Genomic DNA, 20,675 nt, shown 5'->3' with positions numbered 1-20,675 from the left:
AGAACGCTCCCTCTCTCCCCTAAAATGCGCACAAGAATGAAATTTAGCTAGGGTTTATCAAAACACTGGGAATTCCACTCTCGAGTGGCAAGAGCTGCGAGGGAGCACAGGACAGGGCGTGATCTCTAGATTCTCTTTGCTCACGCACAGATAGATCTGGTAGAGCTGGGAGCTCCCGGAATCGTCGTCGTCGGCATTGCAGGTGATTCCAGGGGCATATCCTCCGTCCTGGAGCGCGTTCTTGATCAGGGCAAGGGGATAGGATTTTCCGTCGGGCGAGATTCCTGCTTGCTCCAGCGCTCCCAGAAGATCCACGCTCTTCCTCAGGCGCAGCGCAGCGGCGAAGTAATCGCGCTGGCTGCGCAGGATCTTCTCCGAGCACGTCCCGTGCTTCTCCCACTCGTGCGCCCAGAATTTCTCGCTGTTGCTACTCGGGCAGGATAGCGAGCTCCACAGCGCGTCCATGTCGCCGCGAAGACCTCCAATCTGGAATCAGGTATAAGATCTTCGTTCGTCTTCCATCGGATCGATTGGGACACTTACTTGAGAGGCATTGAATGGTCTCGAGGGATCGCAGTTCTCGGGGTAGCTTCCATCGAGATTGTTTGGCCAGAGCCCATGGATCGAGAAATCGGAGGCTGGCTTCCCGGATTGTGGGTAGCAGCAGCTGGTCGCGGCATCACAGTATGATCCAGGCCACTATATCCAAACAGATCAATGCTGCGAAGAGAAACAATCTGGAATCCATCTCTAACCTCCAAGACGAGGTAAAAGAAATCGAATGCCGACGATGTGCCCAACATAGTGAAGAATCCAACCAAGAGCGCGGCCGGGAGCTTCGACATTTTCCTCTGTTAGTGATCCCACAGTTCCCATATAACTCTTGGGCGTTTTGTCGAGATTCGCTCGCTGCGTCGTCATGCGGCTGAGCGATGGGATCCGGCCGCAGCTGTTTCTGGTAACCGACCAAAACGAAAGAGCGCGCAATCAATTCGTTTGAATCAAAGAGCCCTAAAATCTCAAGAGCCCTAATTCCAAGAACCCTAAAAACAGAGAACCTTCTTTCCAAAACAGAGGAGAAATGCTACTGCTACCGCTGGGCTTCCTCGCGCCCATCTGGGCCGCTGCCGAATCCATCGATTTCCAGTTCTACATCCACGAAGATTACAACACAAGTAAGCCCACGGCGATCCACGCCGCGGGCCCCCCATTCTTCGATCCCAGGGCGTCCAATGGCACAATTGGCGGCGTGGCCACGGCCGACGGAGGCCCAGGGCGTCTATATCAACGCCGCCCACGCCCTGGATACATCATTGTCGTAGCTTTCACGTCGGGACAATACACAGGAAGCAGCCTTAGCACGTTCCTGCTAATCATTTTCTTCCTTGGATTGGAACGCTCGAGATCCTGAAATTCCTGGGATGATCACTGTAGGTATTATATTCCTGGGCGAGAGCTATCAGTGGTGGGAGGGACTGGACAGTTCCGAGCCGCCAATGGCTACTGCAACACGTATACAATCTCCGTCGCTAATGGGACATTGCTCTTCTTCCTCACTGGAACCCTAAAAACTCCAACCAATCTTCGCGATTGACTCCTGGAACTACAGTCACAACGTGGAATGGTAGTTGATGATGGCACTTCTGGAAAAGGTCTCTATAGTTTTTTTCCTCTGGTTCGCTCGTCAATTTTGTTTGTAGTGGGAAAAGCAAGACACTGGCGGGATCAGCCGGCGGCCATACGCATACGCATCGGGAGAGCTTCTGGGATTCTCAAAGCTCGCCCCTGCACGTAGGGATGCTTGCACGAGGAGATTGACGTGCACATTCTGGACCGCACCACAATCTCGCATAAGCTTGCTAGGGCTCAATCGATCGATCATCTGCCGTGATGGCTCTCGAATGGGATCAAGGAAACCCACGGCATGCAGCTCCGCAAGCCTGGCAAGCTTCCAGGCGTGGTGGCGAGACCCCATTGTTGGCGTCTCCACTCGGACGGAGAAATCGTGGGAGTTCCACATTTGGGTCTGGAAGCGTACGTCGTGGCCGATCTCGTTTATGCCGATCGGGACTCCTCTCGGCGTCACGATCGACTGCGTCTAGACATTCTGGAGCTTCGTGGTAACTTCCACGTAGGGACAACAAGGCCTAGACAGGTCTCTAAGGTATTTTATTGACGAGAGTATCATCGTAATGGCTACTGCAACCAATATAAAATCTCCATACTGGCCCTCTAAAACTCCCACCATTCGGGATTGACTATGCATTGATTGACAGGGTTTTGTACGTGGCATCGTCGAGGCGCGGCGACGCTCTCACGTTAATCGGGTGCTCCATGAAGTTGACCACCGCCATAGCCTCGGTCATCTGGTGCTTCTCGATGTCGCCCGCGTAGCTCCAGTCGAATCCGTGGAGCAAGTTGGAGAGAACGAGCTGGACGTTGCGGAGGCCGAGTGGAAGGCCCGGGCATCCCCGCTTGCCGGATCCAAACGGGAGGAGCTCGAAGTCGTGGCCGTGCACGTTGAAGCTCGTGCCCATGAATCTGTCGGGGTTGAACTCGAGGGGATTGCTCCACACGCTCGGGTCGCGGCCGATGGCGAAGACATTGACGAAGATCATCGAGTTCTTGGCGATGTCGTAGCCCGCGACTTTCTGGTTTTGAGCGGTGGTGTGAGGGACCATCATGGTGAGCGGGGGATGGAGCCGAAACACCTCCTTGACCAAGGCACTAAAGTACTCGAGCTTGGGCAAGTCCGACTCCTCGATCATGCGCTCTCGTCCCACAACCCTCTCGAGCTCTTCCTGTGCCTTGGCGATGACTTTGGGATAGTGGAGGAGCTCCGCCATAGCCCACTCCACGACTGTGGATGACGTTTCAGATCCTCCCAGAAACATGTCCTGCGTGAAGAAGAGACCATCAAAAAAGTGTGTACGATGAAGAAAGCAATCCAAGGCTTACCACAAGGAGTGCCTTGGTGTATTTCATCTGGTCGGGGCCATCGAAGTAGGACTTCGTGAGGGCCACGAAATCGGGGACCTCGCCGGGGCGCTGCTCGTCGAGAACTTTGGTGAGGAAGCTATTGAGCTTGTCGCTGGCGGCCTTGGCGGCGGGGACGGTCCAGTCGATCCACTTCGTCCCGGGGAAGAAATCGGTGATGGCGAAGGCGCCGCCCACGGTGAGCACGCTGTCGATGATGTTGACGAACTCCTTGGCCTCCTGCAGCGCGCTCTCGTCGGTGGAGGCGCCGGGGCCGAAGTAGACCTTCTTCATCAGGATCCGGGTCATGAGGTTGAAGCTCAGGCCCCGGAGGTGTCTCCGGAGCTTGACAACCTCGCCGCTCGCCGACGCCGCGCGGAGCTCCCCGCTGAGCTTCCAGAGCTCGTCCCGGATGACGTGCGTGAAGGAGGTGACGCGGCGCGCGGTGAAGAGCTCGGTGGCGCAGAGCTTGCGCGCCTTCTTGAAGTGATCGCCATACGAGGACCAGGAGATGCTGCGCTGCCCGTAGAAGATGAAGTTCGCGGCGATCTTGTAGGGGCGATCCGCGAATGCGGTGTCGTGGGTCTTGAGGATCTCGCGCGCCATGGCGGGGCTGGAGACCACCACCACCGGGACGAAGCCAAAGCGCAGGGACATGAGCGGGCCAAATTTGGCGGAGAGCTGCTGGAGCGAGACGTGTGGGAGGCGGCCGATGAGATGGAAGTGGCCGATGATCGGGAGGCCTCGCGGACCCGGCGGGAGATTCTTGAGACCATAGCGGCTCTTGGCGATCGCCCACCACGCGATCACCGCCGCCACCAGGGCGATGGTTAAGGTGGCGCGGATGGTGTTGCTGGGCGGGCCTTCGTCTTGGAGAGCGGGGGCGGCATTGACGAGCGACGCCATTCCGCTCGTTAAGATCGATCGATTTGCTGCAATGTGCCTCGAGCAAAGCACACTCCTATTGGAGAGGAAGAAAAAAATATAATTTTGTGAAACAACAAAGCGTCGGGTGTTCTATATAGGCTGCCATATAGCAGTTAAACAACCAGTCATTCGAGACTTGACCATGCCACGTGACATCTTTAGGGTTTATGGATATGGGTTAGGGTTCTTGGTTTGAAGGGTGGACGAGGAAATGGCGTCGTCGAGCGATAGCGAGAGCGAGAGGGAGAACGGGGAGGACGAGCTCGCGGCTGTGGAGGTGGCGCTCGCCGCGAATCCGGACAGCTACGAGGCGCACGAGCAGGTTTTACTCTCTCTCTCTCTTGTTCTCGATTTTGGCAGTGTCTCTGCGCAGTATGTCGCTGCTCTTCGCAAGGCTGGGCATCTCGACCGGCTCAGGGCCGCGAGGGAGGCCATGAACGCCTTGTTCCCGATACCCGGGAGAATGTGGCGGGAATGGGCCAGGGACGAAGCAAATCTCTTGGACGGGTACGTTTTAGATATCTTCTTGTTTTAGTTTTAGCTGCCAACGATCGCGCTGGCGCAGGAGCGATATATCGCCGGTGGTGGAGTTGTACGAGCGCGGGCTCAGGGAGTACTTGGTGCGTGGTACGTGAGCTTTATTCTCGTCTCGGATTGCTAATCGCGTGCTTTGTCTGGTTTGTTTTTCCGATTTTTTTCCTTTCCCAGGACGTGCCACTCTGGCTGGATTACTTGGAGTTTGTAGAGGACAGGGACCCAGGAGTTTCACAGTGCACACCTCAGGGGCTTCAGAAAATGCGAGAGCTTTACGAGAGAGCCATCACTGCTTCTGGGATTCACGCGACGGAGGGTTCGGCGATTTGGGAGGCTTATCGCGAGTTTGAACAAGCTGTTTTGCTGACTATGGCCGAATATACCGATGGTGACAAGGTAAAGTCTGTCTCTTTGGAAGGCTGTAGCTTAGAAGATCAAGTCACGCAGGAAAAGGAAAAACAAGCTGGACGCGTGGAGAGCCTGTTTCACAGGCAGTTAGCAGTACCGCTTAGTAATCACGCTCCTACGCTGAATGACTACATAGAGTGGGAACGGGAGCAAGGGAAAACTATTGGAAGTCTCGAAGACAAGTTTGCTGGGGTTGATGCCAACGTGTTGGCAGCGTATAAAAAGGCAGAATCAGGATGGCTAGAGTGCAAAGTCTTCGAAAACAGTCTAAGTGGAAAACCTGCAGACGCAGAGCTTCTTCAGAACTATTTGGTACGTTTTTCATTCTCGAGGTTTTGCTGATTGGAATTGGCTTTAGCTGATGATCCTTATTCCAGATTTATATTGACTTCGAGCAGAAAAAAAGTAAAAGCGACCCAGCTAGAGTCCAGGTTCTTTTTGAACGTGCAGTTACAGCTTTCCCAGTGAGTAGTGATTTGTGGCTGAAATACACCGGTTACCTGGATCAGAAGCTAAAGGTAGTTCGCGCGATTATTATGCTATGGAAACACTAACAAAGATTATTTCAGGTTGCAGTGGTCTGCAAAAATGTCTACGCAAGGGCAGTGCGCAATTGCCCATGGGTTGGTGAGCTATGGAGAAAATATTTGTTGACATTAGAGCGTTTCAATAGCTCGGATGAAGAAATGTCTGAGGTACGGCGTTGCATTTCTTTATATATCTGATTGGTTTTTCCAGGTATTTGAGCAGTCAATGAAGAGGGGTTTCCAAACGCCCAGTGAGGTACCTAAAGGCAGCTGTTGTTGCTGGCAGTTGCTAACTAGATATATTGCAGTATCTCGACGTCTTCTTAACGCGGGTGGATGGCTTGAGAAGGCAAATGGCCTCTGTTGAGCGTTTACGTGAAGTATTTCAGGTACGTCCTTTTGTTTCTAAAAGGTTTTGTATGCGATTCTTTTCTCTTGCAGCGTGCCGCCGATTTACTGGCAAACTACTTTCCGGACTTTGTAGATCGGTCATTGCGACTGCAAGGATACTGGGCACGCATGGAAGTTCGCTTAGCGAAGGATATCAGCGCGGCCCGAAGCATTTGGGAGCGTTTGGTTAAATCCAGGTAAGCCGTTTTCGAGCCCTCGTTTACTCAAAGCGTCACCTTGTGCAGCGGATGGATGACTGAAGTTTGGCAAGGGTACATCAACATGGAGCTTGGACTGGAAAATATAAATGAAGTTCGAGCGCTATATAGGAAATGCTACTCTAGAAAGCTCGAAGGGAATGGCTCGAAGGTATGGATTCTAATTCTTGATTGTGATCGTTCATGTCGTTTTCAGGTAATCTGCGAGGGATGGCTGCAATTTGAACGCGAGTTTGGAACATTGGAAGACTTTGAGAAAGCTTCCTTAAAGGTAGAGCTTTTGCACTGAAAGTGACTAATTTTTTGCTTGACATAACCTGTGTACAGGCTGGACAAAGGCTAGAAGAAATACAGTCAATAGAGGCTGTTCAAGATACGGAGGAGTTTAAAGAGCCAAGGATGAAGCATGAACGGGGCAATCAGGAAAGCTCGGCGCAAGCGGCGAAACGTAAAAGGCCTAAAGATGTAAAAGAGGAGAAAAAACGACAGAAGGTTGCTCCTAAACGTGAACCTGGCAAGCTGCATTCTGAAGCCAAGATGGCTACGAATGAAGGAGACAGGGATGCATCTGAGCGTGAGAAACCAAACGAACAAGGCCAGGCCCCTGCGACAACTGATGGAAGAGGAGAAGCCGCTACGCAATTCAAGAAGAATCGTGTCTTCACAGATGAGCTGACTGCATTTGTTTCAAACATCGACCTGGAGGTACGGTGCTACTTTTATCATCGTGTGTGTTCTTACCAGGGATGTTCTCCAGCTGACGGAAAAGGAGCTAAAAGAGTTTTTCGCTCCCTGCGGTGGGCTCAAGGGTGTGAGACTGTTGAGGGACCGGAACACAAGGCGTTCTCGAGTAAAGACTAAAAGCTGCGAAACCGAATTTACGTTTCTGACGAAGTTGTTTCCTATGCAGGGGCTCGCGTACATAGATTTCGAAAACGAGGAGAATCTCGCAGCCGCTATCAGCAAAAACAGGACCAAGCTGGGTGCCCGCAAAGTCAGCGTAGCGCGTTCCAAGCCAAAGCCAAAGCAAGAAGGTAACGTGTCTTTCTTTTGTGTGCCTGTTCGTGAATGCGTTGCTTAGATGTTTCAGGTGGTAGTGAAAAGGTAGAGCGGGATAAGATCAAACCTCTCGGGTGGCAAGGCTCGGCCCCCAAAAGTGACGAGGCCCTCAATTCCAACGAGGAATTCCGGAAGACGCTTCTCAAGTCCAAGGAAAAAGTTGTAACTTGATTTAGTGTGCTCTCAAACTGATTGTAAAAACTTGGAACTAGTGCCAGCTAATGTGACAATGGAGGAAAAGAGAGTTCTTCGAACAACTTGGACCTTGCTTTGACATGTCAAAACTCTCGTCCATTTCCAACAGCTAGTCAAGTCTCATTAGAAATCCCACTGTCGAAGGACATTCCACTAAGAGATTATAACTCTCGTTTGAACTAGTCTCCACCTAGTGTACACTCTCGCCTGAAGAATCTCAAACAAAAAACTCTCCTTTTCTAAGCCGGATAAAAAAGGATAACAGCTTATAACTAAGATTAAGTCAGTGGAACAAGAAAACTTCTCGATCGTGGAAGAGTAGATGGCCCTTTAATTATGGCATTTCCATTGATTATGCAGAAATTTCGTCCACCTCTAACAGAAGATCCGTTAACATCAGTGCAATATCGAATGCCTAAGATCCGGGCTAAAAGCCATGTAAAATCTGAAATTGACCTCCAAAGCCCCTAATTTAGTCAACTTGTTTAGAAAGAATCTTCCCAATGACCATAAAGACAATCCATCTTAAGATTATAGATTTGTGGGTGCCTCCGTGAGGAAGCGTTCCAAAAATTTGGATATGCCGCTATTATGTGGCCAACACACGGTATTCTTTAGTAAAAGGCGAAAGAATAGTTCGCTCTGCGGTGACCACACGGCTTGTGTGATTGAAAAATAAGCCTTCGTCCATGTTATATACCCACTGCATTGCATGAAAGTAAACCGCGGCATGTGGGATAACTTGACGAGCCCTAGTCCCAGCCCTAGGACGATTTAGGGCTATTAGTATATTCTATTATAGCAACTGGGAGTTCGATTCCCGTTGCGAGCGAGAGGGCCCCTTAGTAATGTTTAAGCGATTCAAACCCGGGCGATGACAACGTGGTTGTTTTCGAAAGACGAGCTAGAACGCAAATCGCCGTCATTGCAAGATGGGATGGATGCGCGCACGGAGGCGTCCTACCGGGGCTACTACTCCACCTTCGCGCAGGAGCTGGGCAAGAAGCTCCAAGTGTAAGGATTTTGCTCCCCTTCCCCTTGTTTTCGTTTTTGCCCTAGGCTATGAGCGAGCTGGGAAAATCTCTCCAGGTCGCAGATGACCGTCGCCACCGCAATCACATTTTGCCATCGCTTCTACACGCGCCAGTCGCTGCTGAGGAACAATTGCCTGGTGAGTCTCTCGAGGTTTAGGGTTTTTGGATTTGGAGCTCTGTGTCACACAAGTTCTTCTTAGATTGTGGCAACCTCGTGCATGCTTCTGGCCACCAAGGTGGAGGAGACACACCGCTATCTCAAAGAGGTAGTGTTTATTTCCTATGAGTTGCGTAACCGAGACGACCCCAAAGCTCTGGAAAGAATCATGGAAGACAGGGTATAGTACCTCTTTCTCGTATCTTTTCTTTTTTCTAGGACTGCTTCGATTCTATGAAGTTTTTTTCTTCTTCTTCCTGTTCTAAAACCTGGCCTTTTTTTTCTTGCGGTGTAGGATTTGTATGTCTCCGAAAAGCAGCTTGTGCTGTATGGAGAGCGGCTGGTTCTCACAACGATAGAGTTTGATTTAAGTGTGGTAAATCCACACAAGCCACTGGTGGCTACGCTGAAGAGGCTACGCATTCTCAAGCAGGACCTCGTACAGCGGGCCTGGAATTTTCTAAATGACGGGTAAGTTCTTCCGGGGTGTTTTCGTTTTCCTTGAGATGGATGCGATTGCAGGCTTCGGACAACACTCGTTTTACAATTCAAACCCGGCCAAGTTGCCGCTGGTGCGATTTACGTGGCCGCGAGGCTGCTCAAGATAAAGCTCCCGGAAGAAGAAGGTGGGCGTTTCTGGTGGCATGAGCTCGATGTAACTCCTGTTCTTCTCGAAGGTAAAGCTTTCGTTTTCTCAATCGTAGAGAATTTCGTAAACTCTTGCTTGTACAGAGATTGCTAGTCAGTTGCTGGAAGTGTATGACAATCCATCGCTTCTTAGCCCTGCCGAGCAGAGAAACGGGAGAAGCAGCAGAGAGAACGGGGACGCTTTTACTTCGAGCCAAACATTCAGCTAGAAAAGAATTCCTTTGGTGGCGGAGGCATCGCTGTTAACTCTAGGACGATCCTCTCGAAACACTGTACAAAATCAGGTAGTGTCTTCGGGAAACTGATATTTTGTTTTCCTTCTTTTTCCTGCCAAGAGAAAAAAAAAGATTTCGAACCCGGCCCTTCCTTCTCTACAGTATCATCAAAAGGAAAACCAAAGCATCACTGCGAGAAGGTGTTTGCAAGCAGCAAGTAAGCAGTGGCTTCATCGAGCTCGAGCATTTGCCGAGCTACCATCTCTCCTCGCAGGAAGTCGCCATTGATCCGGCAAGCTCCCAACAGGCTCGTCCACGCCGCCGCGCTTGGCACCAGTGGCATGCTCCGGATGAGCTCCTCGGCGTCACCCAGCTGGTTGCACCGCGCCAGCAAATCCACCACGCAGCAGTAGTGCTCTTGTGTCGGAGATATCCCAAAGCTGGACTGCAGCGACAGGAAGCACTGTCGCCCATCCTCCAGCATTCCTGCATGGCTGTAGCCGACAAGGACTGCGCCAAATGTCAGCTCGTTGGGCTCCCAGCCGTCACAGCACATCTTCCACACGATGTGGAGTGCGTCCGACAAATGCCCGTTTTGGGCATATGCCTCCACAAGAGACGTCCACGTCAGCAGGTTGACTAGTGGCATCGAGTCAAACACGCTTTTCGCTTGCTCGCAATGCCCACTTTGGGCGAGGAGTGTGATTTGGATCGTCCCCGAGACAATGTCATGTTGGGCCATATTTGCTATTGTTTCTTTCGCATCACCTAGATACCCTTCCTGGGTAAATGCATGGGCGATTAGATTCCACGATACCGCGTCGCGCTGAGGCATATTCTTGAAGAGGGTCTCCGCCTCAGCCAAGAGCTTGCATTGCACGTAGCAGTGAAGCAGTGTGTTCCACGAGACGGAATCTCTTTGAGGCATCTTTTCCATGAAAGCCTTTGCGCTCTCGATTTGACCCGCCAGAGAAGTCGCCCGCATTAGCAGATTCCAGGAGACTACATCTCTTTCGAGCATAGATTCAAATTCCTGCCAAGCTTCTACAAGGTGCCCGTTTAAAGCGTATGCTGCGACGACAATGTTCCATGATATCACAGTGCGTTGCGGCATCAAAAGAAAGATTTTTTGAATTGAATCCACGTCTACGAGGGATTGGAGCAGCACGGTCCAGGACACGACATCTCTTTCTCGCATCCCTTCGAAACATTTCATTGCTCGCAGATGATGCCCGGTGCGGGCAATCGTGGTAAAGACTGCAGTACAGGACACTGCATTTCTCCACGGAATCTTTGAAAATGCTAATGTAGCATAGCCAAGACTCTCCGCTCGCGCGCATGCATCTATTAGCACCGCCCAGCTGACCACATTGCGCTGGGGCATTGCACCAAATATTTCAAGCACGACCAAAAAATCCCCTCTACAGGCATTTGCTTGCAAGATGCTCGTCCAGGACACCACGTCTCTGCACGGCATTCTCTGAAAGAAATTTTCAGTCACGCGGAGATCCTGGCACGAGTCAAGCGCAGCCAGCATGGTGTTCCACGAGACAATGTCGCGGTGGGGCATTGTGTGAAAAGCAGCCGAAAGGTGTGACAAGTGCCCGGTGCGGGCCTGTGCCGCGAGGAGAGTGTTCCAAGAGTGGAGGTTCGGAACCTGGATGGCGTCGAAAGTGCGGGTGGCGAGTTGGAAGCTACCAGCACGACCATAGGCGTCGATGAAGAGGTTGGCAAGGTATCTGCTACTGTCGAGGCCGCTGCCAACGATAGCGCCGTGGACGAACTTCAAATCACGCAAGCAACCGCGGCACCGCCTGATCAAATCTGCAAAGTAACACTCACTTAGAAACATTTACAACACTCTTACTACATTCTACAATATAATGATCAAGCAATCAGTAAATCCAACTTGAGATTATAGATTTGTTGGGGGTGCCTCCGTGAGGAAGCGTTCCAAAAATTTGGATATGCCGCTATTATGTGGCCAGCACACGGTATTCTTTAGTAAAAGGCGAAAGAATAGTTCGCTCTGTGCTGACCACACGGCCCGTATGGTGCACTAGGCGTTCTTGGTCGCTTTATATACTCCTCTCCGGCTTGAAACCAAGCTCCGGCATGTGGGATAACTCCACAAGCCCTATTTCGACAAACCTAAAGAAAATTAGGGTTCTTGAGATATTTCATCCCTGTGTGATTGCAGGTCTGATTTGCGTGGCTGTGAGGCTGCTAAAGAGATAAAGATCCAAAGGGGATGCTCCTGGTGGCATGAGCCGCGTGGTTTCTTTTTGAGGAGACGTTTAAACAACAGCTTGCAAATTTGCAGGGACTTCTATCACAATTAGAAAGAAAGTATCGCTTCGATCGAACTTTGAGGCGATCCTCTCAAAATCTGGTAGTTTACGCTGTACAGATGAAGGCCAAGAGAAAATTGGTTTCCCTTCTGGTACCACGCTCTCGCCCCGTCCTATACTCCGTTTACGCTGCCTGACTTTTGCATCTCGAGGTCTTTCTCGCCGGTTTGGCGCTCCGCCTCGTCGACTTTGGGTGTGGCACGGCTGTAGATTGCGTACAAGATCAGCTGCATTGCGCCCAGAAAAGCGCCGAGAGCATTGGGAATCTGTGATAGCGAGAGGTCAGCAAAGCTTCCAACTTTACGAAGACAAATCTAGACTCTGCAACTTACAAGGACGAAGACGTCGGAAGTGAGGAGGCCGTAGACGAGCCACGCGCATCCATTGATGAAGACGAACAGAGAGAGGTAGAAAGGCATGAATTCCACGCTTCTCGTTCTGATTACCATTCGCTGTTTAGGGACAGGAAGTGAGTTAAACCGCGGAGGGATAAGAACAAAAAGATAGCTTCTTTTCACGTTTCTTGGTTCTACTGGAGCCAGGTGGTGATCTCTTACCATGACAGAGAGTGGAGCGACGTTCATCCCCGTTGTGAAGATCACGCACAGGATTCCCACAAACAGCTTCCTCTGGGTTTTCTGCGTCATCGCAAAGACGGTGACGAGCAAAATCACGGCTACAAAGAGAGGTACGATGATCAAGCTCGCTACGATCTTCATCTGTTCGAGGAGCAGCAAAGACAAACCAAACGATTGGTAACCGGTTCTGTGAATTGGTCACGAGAGGTACCTTCTTCTTGGCAGTGGTGTAGCGGAGGTAGATCAAAACGTACGTGAGCTGGAGGATCGCTCCACTGATGTTGATGGTGATAACTGGGATGTTTATTTGCACCCAGGGGAGACCATACCACGTCCAGAGGAGGCAATTCAGGAGCGTGACCGCGTATGGAAGCCACGAGAAATCTCGTGTCGATTTCTCCTTGTGTATCCTCCAGAATGTTGGTCTGTGAAAAGCCCGCAATTGTGAGCAAAGAAACCATCTCCAAGGAAGTGGAAGAAGGAAGAACTCACATTGGTGACAAGAACAAGCAAATTGATATGAGATTCCCTGTTACACATAGACACACCACCGTCAAATCGTCGCTAGAACGAAAAAATCTCTTCTCTTGCTCTTCGTTCTAGCTAACATACCGAGAATTCCGAATGCTAAGCTCAATGCTGCCATGGCGCCAAAATTTTCGCTCCTACCAAAAAACTTTTTTCTCTTTTTGTTTTTTTTTTTTCCTTGCTTCTCTCTTGCTTCTTGCTGATGTTTGCGCGACGAGCCTCCGCATTTTAAAGAGCGAGAAAGATTCCAGTGTCCGATACTGCCGTATCATGTGTGCGCGGACGCGTGGCGCCACGTGTCGAGGGCTCCGTATGTACGGCCCTCCGACACTGGTCTCGCGGTGGTCGGCTAGGCCAAGGTGGTCAAATTTTAAGTGGAGAAAATTTTGATACAAGCGAAGACACGCAATGTTCTTTGATTATAAGATCCGTGCACGAAGAGAAAAAAAAAAAGCAAAAGCGATCTTCCTTCTAAAGTTCTTCCAAAGAAAAAGAAAGTTAAAAAAAGAAATAAAGAGCGAGCGATACGCACGAGTGCCATCGTCAAACTACCATATCATCACATTCTTCCCAGGAGAAAACTTTAAGCGATCTTTTAGTACGATCTTTTACAATTTGGCTGTTGCGACACAAAGTCAGTTGCAAAGCCAAAAAGCAAATCTAACTTTTGCTCCTCAGTGTGGTGTTTTAGAAACTGTCGGCGAGCTGGTCGAGCAATTGCTCCGGGTTGGAGTTTCTACACATATCAACGTCGAACTGGAGAAAGAAAGAAAGTCCAGAGTCAAAACACCCGAACAAACGATCAGCTTACCATGCGTATGGCGCATATGGCTCTCACTAGCTTCTCGCCCAGGATGCTCTTCAAGTCCTTGTTTGCGTTGAGAGCTTCCACCGCGGCGCTTAGCTCTGACGGCAGGCTCGGGACTGTGCCTTTCGGAAGTGTGGAAGGATCGACGCCTGGAAAAGAGAGACGGAGCACGGAGTTTTAAAAGAGAAACTTTCAACTTGCAAGAGAAGAACTTACTTATTCCTTCGGGAAGAACCATGTGTTTCCTCAAACCATCGATTCCTGCTGCTACAATCGCCGCAAGTCCCAGGTGCGGATTGGCCATGCCATCGAAAGCTTTGAGCTCGAAGTTACTAACTCCATCAGCATCCGGTGGCGACAGTGTGCGCAATGCGGCCTCTCGGTTGCTGTGGCCCCAGCACTGAAACGCTCCACTCCAAGTGCATGGACGAAGTCGTGCGTAGCTTTGGCATACAACACAAGAACAGTTTATAAGGACATATATAAGAAAGCAATGCAATGGAGCAAATCACAATCAACTCTACCTGTTAGGATGTGGTGCGGTAAATGCTAGAATGGAAGGCAGGTGGTGCAAAACTCCAGCAAGGAACTCTTCACCAAGCGGGGACATGCCGTAGCGGGAGGTTTCGTCCATGAGCTTGTTTACTCCCCCTTCCCAAAGACTCATGTGGACATGCGAACCCGAGCCAAGGTCATTTGCAAAGTACCTGGAAAGTTAAAATGTTTTAAATTCCAAATGATGGAAAGATGAAGATTGTTTCTTACTTTGGCAAGAATGTTGCATTAATATGGTGCTTAAGAGCAATAGACTTGACAGTGTCTCGTAGCAAAAGCACGTTATCAGCTGCAGTACTTGCTGGACAATGGTTGAGAGAAATCTCGAACTGTCCATTGCCTGCTTCTGCATGCATCTAAGAGAGCAAAGGTAAAACAAGAAACATAACTTTAAAAGTAGAAACACACCTGTTCCACCTCGATATCTAGCTTTTTCAATGAGTCGTAGATGTCATCCATGATATGTGACGAGGAATCAAAAGATATTGCGGAGCAATAGTTGGTAGTATCCAGCCCAGTCCAGTTCAAAGGCCCTCTGTCAGAGAAAAACAAGAGTCAATATGCCAAACAGCACTTCTTGTATGAAAATTTACTGTTTTGACGGCTTAAGCAAATAGAACTCGTTTTCGAATCCAACACGTATTTCCTGCAGCAAAATCTCGATGTAAACACATGTTAGAAAACTAATTTCGGTACCAGGTTAAACTCCTTTTTCAGTATCTCCAGCGTGCATTGCAATGTGCCTCTTGGACAGCACTCCCAAGGACTCCCAGGTACGATGTGCATGTTTCCAAGGACTATTTCGTGTTGTGGATACCTACAAAAAATCTCACATGAGAAAAAAAAACAACAAATCTTAACGCCAGTTTGCGGCTTACCATGGTAGTCTGCGCTTGGTTGCTAGATCTGGCATCAACCTGACCTCTCCAACCGCACTCAAACCGGATCCTTTTGCAACAGCATCGATTCCAGCCGGAAGTGCCATTCCACACTCGACAAGACCAACACCATGCTTTAAAATTGAAGTCTTGAACCTTTCAGCTGGAACAACCTACAAACAATGCAATCAGTGAATAGTACTTGACAAAACTTAAAAGCTTACCCGACATCGCCTCTGTCCTGAGCCATCTCCCCATAGCAGCCGGACTTGTTTGATTTCCTTGTCCGCTGCCATGACTTTGTCCTTACCGTGCACCATTTTTTTAATGGCCGCCGTAGATGGGCTGGAGGCGGCATCGCCATTAAGTTTATAGAAAGACAAGGCGTTCTTTTGGAGGATTCCTTCCGCTGCGGCAATGCTCTCTTCAACAGAGAGATCCCCATCGACGTAAGCGTTGTACAAAACCTTTGTTAAAACCTCCCGGGTCCATTTCGTCCCTGAAAGCTTAAACATGTAAGAACCAGCATGATCATGCACATGCGTGTATCAAACTTCCCCGTACCAAGATAATACGTTTCCGGAAATGCGTATCCATCTGTACTAAACATCATCTACAGCCGAGTCTGCTATCAATTCTTTACGTGAACTAGTCTGTCATATGGGAACTTTGATACCTTATCAAGCGGGGCGAGCTCCAGGAGCTGGCTTAACGTGTTTTCCATTCCTCGGATGCTAAGCTTTGGGATAGCAAGGCCAAAGTCCAAATACACCTGCATAGCTATCCTTTTGGAAAGAGCTCAAAAGTTTGCGACCACTTACTTGTGCATAAACGCTGGCCAAGTACGAAGCCTCCTGAACAAATGGATATGAAGCATGGAGCAGGACCAGACGGCACTTTTTAAACCTTTCGTCTTCCAAAACAGCTCGCAGGTGCAAAGGATTTGACAAGCGAAGATCTAAATCTTTGTCGCCAAACCTGGATGAGAAATTCTGTTCAAAAGTTTATCTTTCGCCAAACCATAAACGCATACCCCGAATGTATTTGCATGGGCAGATCCTGAGAACACGCAACTTCGAGAGCTAGGACGAAGAGAAAATTCAAGAGCAGCTTGTTTTTTAATCGCAGAGGGCTGCTGACTGCAAGACAGCAGCACAGACAAAGAAAGTTGATTATATACCGTACAAAATCAAACAATCTTCATTTTCAGTTTCATACCCATATCTTGCACGAGTCCTTGCTCGGCATCTCGCCTCGACACGGTGGGATCAATATCAAGGCCACTCCTGTACGCAGCGATGCTCTTAAATGCCACAACTCCTTCCGAGAGTGTGCTTACAAAGTTAAGGCTGAAAGCTTTCACGGAAACGAATATAAAGTGAAGCAAAAAAAGGATATAATTTCAAGCTGCCAACAAATCGATCGGCAAAACTATCAAGTGTCCAAGTGACACCACCTGGGGGGCCCTGAATCCACCCAAAACGAATTTAATATACTTGTCCTCCTGTCAAAGAAATGGATTGGATCCTTACCTCTTTTAGGATGGCCTCGGCAACTATTTCGATCCGGAGCACACGGTGGACCACTGGAACAAATCCCTTGTGCCAGTCGAGAGCTTTCATTTTGTCCATTGCTAGTCCATCGTCGAGTAGCAGCACTGAAATCCCGGCGGCGTGGAAGCATTCGCGCGTGAGAGCTTCCAAGCCGGCGGCTTGTCGATGGGCCTCGATGCTCTCGAGCGAAGCGTCGGTCCCGTATAGCTGTGAGAGATCTCGCAAGCTTCTCTGCAAAAAAATTGGAGAACAATTAGCTAGAGCAAGCACAACAAAAAAGAAATAAGAGCAATCGAATCCTCTTCGTGCTTGGGGCATCAATCCTAGAGAAAATCTACAGGCAGAAGAATCGACCGTGCAGGCAGGTTCTTTACCTTGAAGCACAGCGTCTGGGATCCAAATCGCGCGAGGGCTTCGCCCTGCGACTCGGAGAAGGCCTGGAGCAGCGGCATGTGGGAATCCATACCGACGAGATTGTGCGCGTGGCCGTCCACCAGCGCCGTGGAATGGATCGCATCCCTAATCCTCTCGCGCTCCACCGCCATCGCCAATCCCTCGTCCAAGCAGGAAGTACTCACAAGTGTTGACTTCCACGTAAAAAAACAAGGGTTCAAACTATTTTCCCTGTCTTTAGGGCTTTTAGATCGGACGGCTGTTGTCGCTCCCCTGCTTTTAGGGCTCTTCCAGAGAACGAGACACTCTCTCCGACGAACAGGGCAACAGTGGTCACTGGTACGGTGAGAGAGAGGAGGCCTTCATTAAATGCCATAAAAAATCCCTCTCTTAGAAGTTTGGAGTAGCGGCCATCAAGGAGAATTGGGCTGGAATTCCTTCCTCTCCTCCGCCGCGATCTGGATCTAGGACCGATTGGCGCCTCTTCCTCCTCCCGAGAAGAATCTTGCCGCCCAGTCCATCAACCGGATTCGCGACAGTGGGAGAGGATGTGAGGGGGGACAAGGGCGAGCGCCGCGCGGAGATCGATCGACCAGGCAATGTGTGTGCTGTCGATCCTGATTGTGCTGCTACTGGGCCGAGTCGAGGCGAGCGTGGGCAGATCTCCACGTCACCGCCACACCCATCAAGAATTCTCGCTTAGGGCTCCTCATGGCGGGGGATCGCCAGCGCCAGCTCCGGGCTGCTGCTCGCCGCGGAGCCTGCCCAAGCGCCCGCACAGCGTGTCGATCACCGATTTTGGCGCAGTGGGCGACGGCCGGATCGTCAACACGCTCGCGTTCCAGAATGCGATCTTCTACCTCAAATCCTTCGCGGACAAGGGCGGCGCGCAGCTCTACGTTCCTCGCGGCCGATGGCTCACCGGGAGCTTCAATCTTACCAGCCATCTCACGCTCTTTCTCGAGGAAGGGGCGGTCATTCTTGGATCTCAGGTAGTGTTTCTCTTCTTCTTCCTCTATTTGCATTGCATGACAGCAAGAGAAGAGAAAGCTTTCTACTCTTCTCTCTTCTTGTTCTCCCATTTCTCTTTCTCCAAGCCTTTACTGCTACTGTTCTTCTGTGCGTGGTACAGAGTTTTTCCTTCTGGAAAAATTCTCTTTTTTTTCTCTCTAAATCCTTGGATTGTTCCAATGCTCATCCCTGGGTGTCTCAAGAATTTTCTACTCCAGCTTAACTTTTGCCCAAGTTTGAGCTAGAAAAACTAGTGTAAAAAAGTACCAGTCCTTTCTGGTTGCTGTCCAGCTTGCTGCATCGCGTCAGGCTTTGTTGAGCAGTCCAAAAACTAATTTTTTCTTAGTCGCCAAAGTTCTAAGTCTTTCCACCCTCACAGGATTTACTGGAATGGCCAGTTATCCCTGCGTTGCCGTCGTATGGACGAGGCCGAGAACTCCCTGGCGGAAGACACATTAGCTTGATCCATGGGAAGAACATGGTGGACGTGGTTATCACAGGTATAGTTTTATAGTTTCTTCCTCATTTGATCGATGATATGATATGCATAGTTCCTCGTTAAACGCAAGCTTCCTTTTCTTCTTTCCAGGCGCGAATGGCACGATCGATGGACAAGGCTCAGTGTGGTGGGACTGGTTCCACAACAAGACACTGGATTTCACGAGAGGCCATCTGGTGGAGCTCATTGATTCCCGGCACATCACAATCTCAAACGTTACGTTCAAGAACTCCCCGTTTTGGACTATCCATCCGGTTTACTGCAGGTTTGCTCTTTCATGTCCTTCTCTCGGGAAGAAAACTTTGACGTGATCTTTTGCAGCGACGTCTTGATCCAGGACGTGACCATCTTAGCTCCTCCATACGCTCCAAACATCGATGGAATAGATCCCGGTAAAAAAAAATCTTTTTTTTGGGTTCCTCGCGTTTGCAAAGCGAAAGCTCTAACTTCCGGAGATATATAGATTCATCGTCGAACGTTTGCATCCGGGACTGCTACATTTCCACCGGGGACGATCTCATCTCGATCAAAAGCGGCTGGGACGAGCACGGCATCAACTACGGCATGCCGAGCACCAACGTTTGCATCCACAACGTCTCGGGACAAAGCCCGACGAGCGCCGGAATCGCGTTTGGCAGCGAGATGTCTGGCGGGATCAGCGACGTTTTCATCAAGAGCGTGAGGGTGGCCAACTCGAGGAGTGGGATCCGGATCAAAACAGGCGCCGGGCGGGGCGGCTACATCACCAACATCTCCATCTCGGACCTCCAGCTCGAGAACGTAAGCGTGGCCTTCGACTTCACTGCCTTGTATGGAGGACACCCCGACGATGGTTACGATCCTCGAGCTCTTCCAGTGATACGAGGAATCTCCATCAGGGACGTGGTTGGACACGAGATCGGCTGGGCCGGGTGCATGGCCGGACTGGAAGAAGCTCCATTCCGCGACCTTTGCTTCGCCAACGTCTCCTTGTCGGTGGGAGCTGGAGCGTGGAATTGCTCCAATACGTATGGATTCTCGGAGAGGGTGGTGCCATCGCCGTGCTTGGAGCTGGACAGGAAGCAGCAGGACGGTGGCTTTTGCTTTGGAGAGGCGAGTTCGTGCTTCGAAGCTATCCGGCAGTACGATTCTTCCTAGGATCTGGGAGCTGATTCATGCGACGGGAGACCACGGAGCGATCGAACGACCAGCTAGTGATCGGCTAGAAGAAGAAGAAGAAGAAGAGGAACAAGAAGGAAGATCAGAGGGGGAGAAAAGCTTCCAGCGGCTTGTGAATAATTCTTTAGCGACAGGCAGGGCGCGACGAAGCCTTTTGATCATGGGATGTGAATAGGCACAGGAGGCATCGAGAGAGCTTTCTTCTCAAGAAGCTGGCATTTTTTTTTTCTCTATTTTTTCTAAAAGTATGCGTTTGTAGGAAGAGCATGAACACGCCTAGAGAAATAAGCCACGAACTAAATGCAAAGTGATCTCTTCGTTCTTTAAGACCTTGCTTTTCCTTTATTCCCCTTGGCTTTGCTCGCTCCAATCGTCACAAAGATGGCGGCAGCGGCGTAGAATCCTAAGTTCAGCGTCGATCAAAAGCTGGCGGATGCTGCGAGCAAAGACGAGTTGGAGCTCTTGATCCGGTTGCAAGTTTCGGTGCTAGGCTCGCGCAAGCACCAGTTATCTTCCAATCGAAATCTCTGTGACACCACACATTCCCTCCATCTGACGCATCGGACAACACAAACTCCGAGCCACCCTTTCCCTTTGTTTCTTCTTTCTTCGTCCTCTTCGCCTTCGTTCCATTTTCCACACGGCGCGGACTTCCACCTCCAGCCCCGCGGCCCCTGCACGTAGAGATGCTTGCATGGGAAGCCCAGCGTCAAGCTTTGCCCCGCCGCCACCTACGAGGAGCGTGAGAAATCGTTGTCTTGGGCGGGAGCAGTGTGGTCTTTCCCATGGAGATTGTATGTTAGTGTCAAGCAGTGGCCAGCCGTCACCTCTACAACTTCGTGCTCGCAGCCCAGCCGATCGCTTGATCGCTTCCAGACCCAAACGTTTGCGAACCACGAGCAAGGAACAAGGGGAGCGAGACAACGAGCGAAGCCAGCACTTGGGTCTCGCCACCATCGAGTCGTGCTGACCGTAGACGCTGACCTTGTGGAGCTTGGCGACGAGTGACTTGATCTCGCCGCTGGCCGGGAGAAGGAGCGCCTTGATATCCAAAGCGCGAAATCATTGCCCTCCC

General features: G+C 50.4%; 8 protein-coding genes and 2 non-coding genes across 12 annotated transcripts; 3 read left to right on the top strand and 7 right to left on the bottom strand.

Annotated features, from left to right (window-relative positions):
- Positions 1-57: 57 nt before the first annotated feature.
- LOC9641453 (ribonuclease 1) lies at positions 58-1,537 on the bottom strand. The gene is made up of 3 exons (XM_002960270.2): positions 756-1,537; positions 544-699; positions 58-486 (listed from the first exon to the last, which is right to left on the bottom strand). Exons 1-3 carry the CDS (start codon positions 843-845, stop codon positions 58-60), a joined length of 675 nt encoding a protein of 224 aa, XP_002960316.2. The 5' UTR covers positions 846-1,537.
- A 599-nt stretch (positions 1,538-2,136) lies between these two features.
- LOC9641452 (cytochrome P450 71A1) lies at positions 2,137-3,934 on the bottom strand. The gene is made up of 2 exons (XM_002960269.2): positions 2,959-3,934; positions 2,137-2,897 (listed from the first exon to the last, which is right to left on the bottom strand). The coding sequence occupies exons 1-2, from the start codon at positions 3,880-3,882 to the stop codon at positions 2,259-2,261; spliced, it is 1,563 nt and encodes a 520-aa protein (XP_002960315.2). The 5' UTR covers positions 3,883-3,934; the 3' UTR covers positions 2,137-2,258.
- A 151-nt stretch (positions 3,935-4,085) lies between these two features.
- Positions 4,086-7,391, top strand: LOC9655818 (squamous cell carcinoma antigen recognized by T-cells 3). Of its 2 annotated transcripts, none has more exons than XM_002960916.2 (16): positions 4,086-4,225; positions 4,277-4,410; positions 4,469-4,523; positions 4,612-4,833; positions 4,885-5,157; positions 5,223-5,363; positions 5,415-5,540; positions 5,584-5,628; positions 5,681-5,761; positions 5,814-5,959; positions 6,008-6,131; positions 6,177-6,251; positions 6,308-6,685; positions 6,738-6,830; positions 6,891-7,014; positions 7,071-7,391. In XM_002960916.2, the coding sequence occupies exons 1-16, from the start codon at positions 4,115-4,117 to the stop codon at positions 7,208-7,210; spliced, it is 2,268 nt and encodes a 755-aa protein (XP_002960962.1). In that variant the 5' UTR covers positions 4,086-4,114; the 3' UTR covers positions 7,211-7,391. The 2 variants fall into 2 exon arrangements, with proteins under 2 accessions (XP_002960962.1, XP_024532060.1); XM_024676292.1 differs by having other exon boundaries at positions 7,062-7,391.
- A 388-nt stretch (positions 7,392-7,779) lies between these two features.
- On the bottom strand, positions 7,780-7,896 carry LOC112347337. The gene has a single exon (XR_002992739.1). It is a non-coding gene; the product is annotated as a U5 spliceosomal RNA (small nuclear RNA).
- Positions 7,897-8,048: 152 nt separating this feature from the next.
- Positions 8,049-9,419, top strand: LOC9655817 (cyclin-T1-3). Its single transcript, XM_002960915.2, has 6 exons — positions 8,049-8,248; positions 8,324-8,405; positions 8,469-8,606; positions 8,721-8,896; positions 8,948-9,102; positions 9,158-9,419. Exons 1-6 carry the CDS (start codon positions 8,109-8,111, stop codon positions 9,280-9,282), a joined length of 816 nt encoding a protein of 271 aa, XP_002960961.1. The 5' UTR covers positions 8,049-8,108; the 3' UTR covers positions 9,283-9,419.
- A 56-nt stretch (positions 9,420-9,475) lies between these two features.
- On the bottom strand, positions 9,476-11,405 carry LOC112345371 (pentatricopeptide repeat-containing protein At4g02750-like). Its single transcript, XM_024671983.1, has 2 exons — positions 11,375-11,405; positions 9,476-11,112 (listed from the first exon to the last, which is right to left on the bottom strand). Exons 1-2 carry the CDS (start codon positions 11,403-11,405, stop codon positions 9,476-9,478), a joined length of 1,668 nt encoding a protein of 555 aa, XP_024527751.1.
- LOC112347331 lies at positions 11,221-11,337 on the bottom strand. The gene has a single exon (XR_002992737.1). It is a non-coding gene; the product is annotated as a U5 spliceosomal RNA (small nuclear RNA).
- Positions 11,406-11,597: 192 nt separating the features above from the next.
- Positions 11,598-12,923, bottom strand: LOC9641451 (bidirectional sugar transporter SWEET1a). Its single transcript, XM_002960268.2, has 6 exons — positions 12,830-12,923; positions 12,710-12,746; positions 12,429-12,642; positions 12,197-12,358; positions 11,972-12,091; positions 11,598-11,905 (listed from the first exon to the last, which is right to left on the bottom strand). The coding sequence occupies exons 1-6, from the start codon at positions 12,861-12,863 to the stop codon at positions 11,753-11,755; spliced, it is 720 nt and encodes a 239-aa protein (XP_002960314.1). The 5' UTR covers positions 12,864-12,923; the 3' UTR covers positions 11,598-11,752.
- A 389-nt stretch (positions 12,924-13,312) lies between these two features.
- On the bottom strand, positions 13,313-17,149 carry LOC9655816 (protein fluG). 2 transcript variants are annotated; one of them, XM_024669141.1, is made up of 18 exons: positions 16,914-17,145; positions 16,519-16,770; positions 16,385-16,452; positions 16,205-16,317; positions 16,020-16,125; positions 15,808-15,964; positions 15,663-15,758; positions 15,551-15,599; positions 15,211-15,485; positions 14,987-15,159; positions 14,805-14,925; positions 14,702-14,754; positions 14,517-14,643; positions 14,319-14,464; positions 14,078-14,260; positions 13,770-13,996; positions 13,557-13,702; positions 13,313-13,501 (listed from the first exon to the last, which is right to left on the bottom strand). In XM_024669141.1, the coding sequence occupies exons 1-18, from the start codon at positions 17,082-17,084 to the stop codon at positions 13,433-13,435; spliced, it is 2,532 nt and encodes an 843-aa protein (XP_024524909.1). In that variant the 5' UTR covers positions 17,085-17,145; the 3' UTR covers positions 13,313-13,432. The 2 variants fall into 2 exon arrangements, with proteins under 2 accessions (XP_024524909.1, XP_024524915.1); XM_024669147.1 differs by having other exon boundaries at positions 13,557-13,996; positions 16,914-17,149.
- Positions 17,150-17,208: 59 nt separating this feature from the next.
- LOC9655815 (probable polygalacturonase) lies at positions 17,209-19,927 on the top strand. Its single transcript, XM_002960914.2, has 5 exons — positions 17,209-17,924; positions 18,323-18,443; positions 18,533-18,707; positions 18,764-18,834; positions 18,906-19,927. The coding sequence occupies exons 1-5, from the start codon at positions 17,532-17,534 to the stop codon at positions 19,577-19,579; spliced, it is 1,434 nt and encodes a 477-aa protein (XP_002960960.2). The 5' UTR covers positions 17,209-17,531; the 3' UTR covers positions 19,580-19,927.
- Positions 19,928-20,675: the final 748 nt, after the last annotated feature.

This window comes from Selaginella moellendorffii, unplaced genomic scaffold (assembly GCF_000143415.4).
Source record: "Selaginella moellendorffii unplaced genomic scaffold, v1.0 SELMOscaffold_0, whole genome shotgun sequence".
Taxonomy (NCBI): Eukaryota; Viridiplantae; Streptophyta; class Lycopodiopsida; order Selaginellales; family Selaginellaceae; genus Selaginella; species Selaginella moellendorffii.
This window is presented reverse-complemented; position numbering and strand designations above follow the sequence as displayed.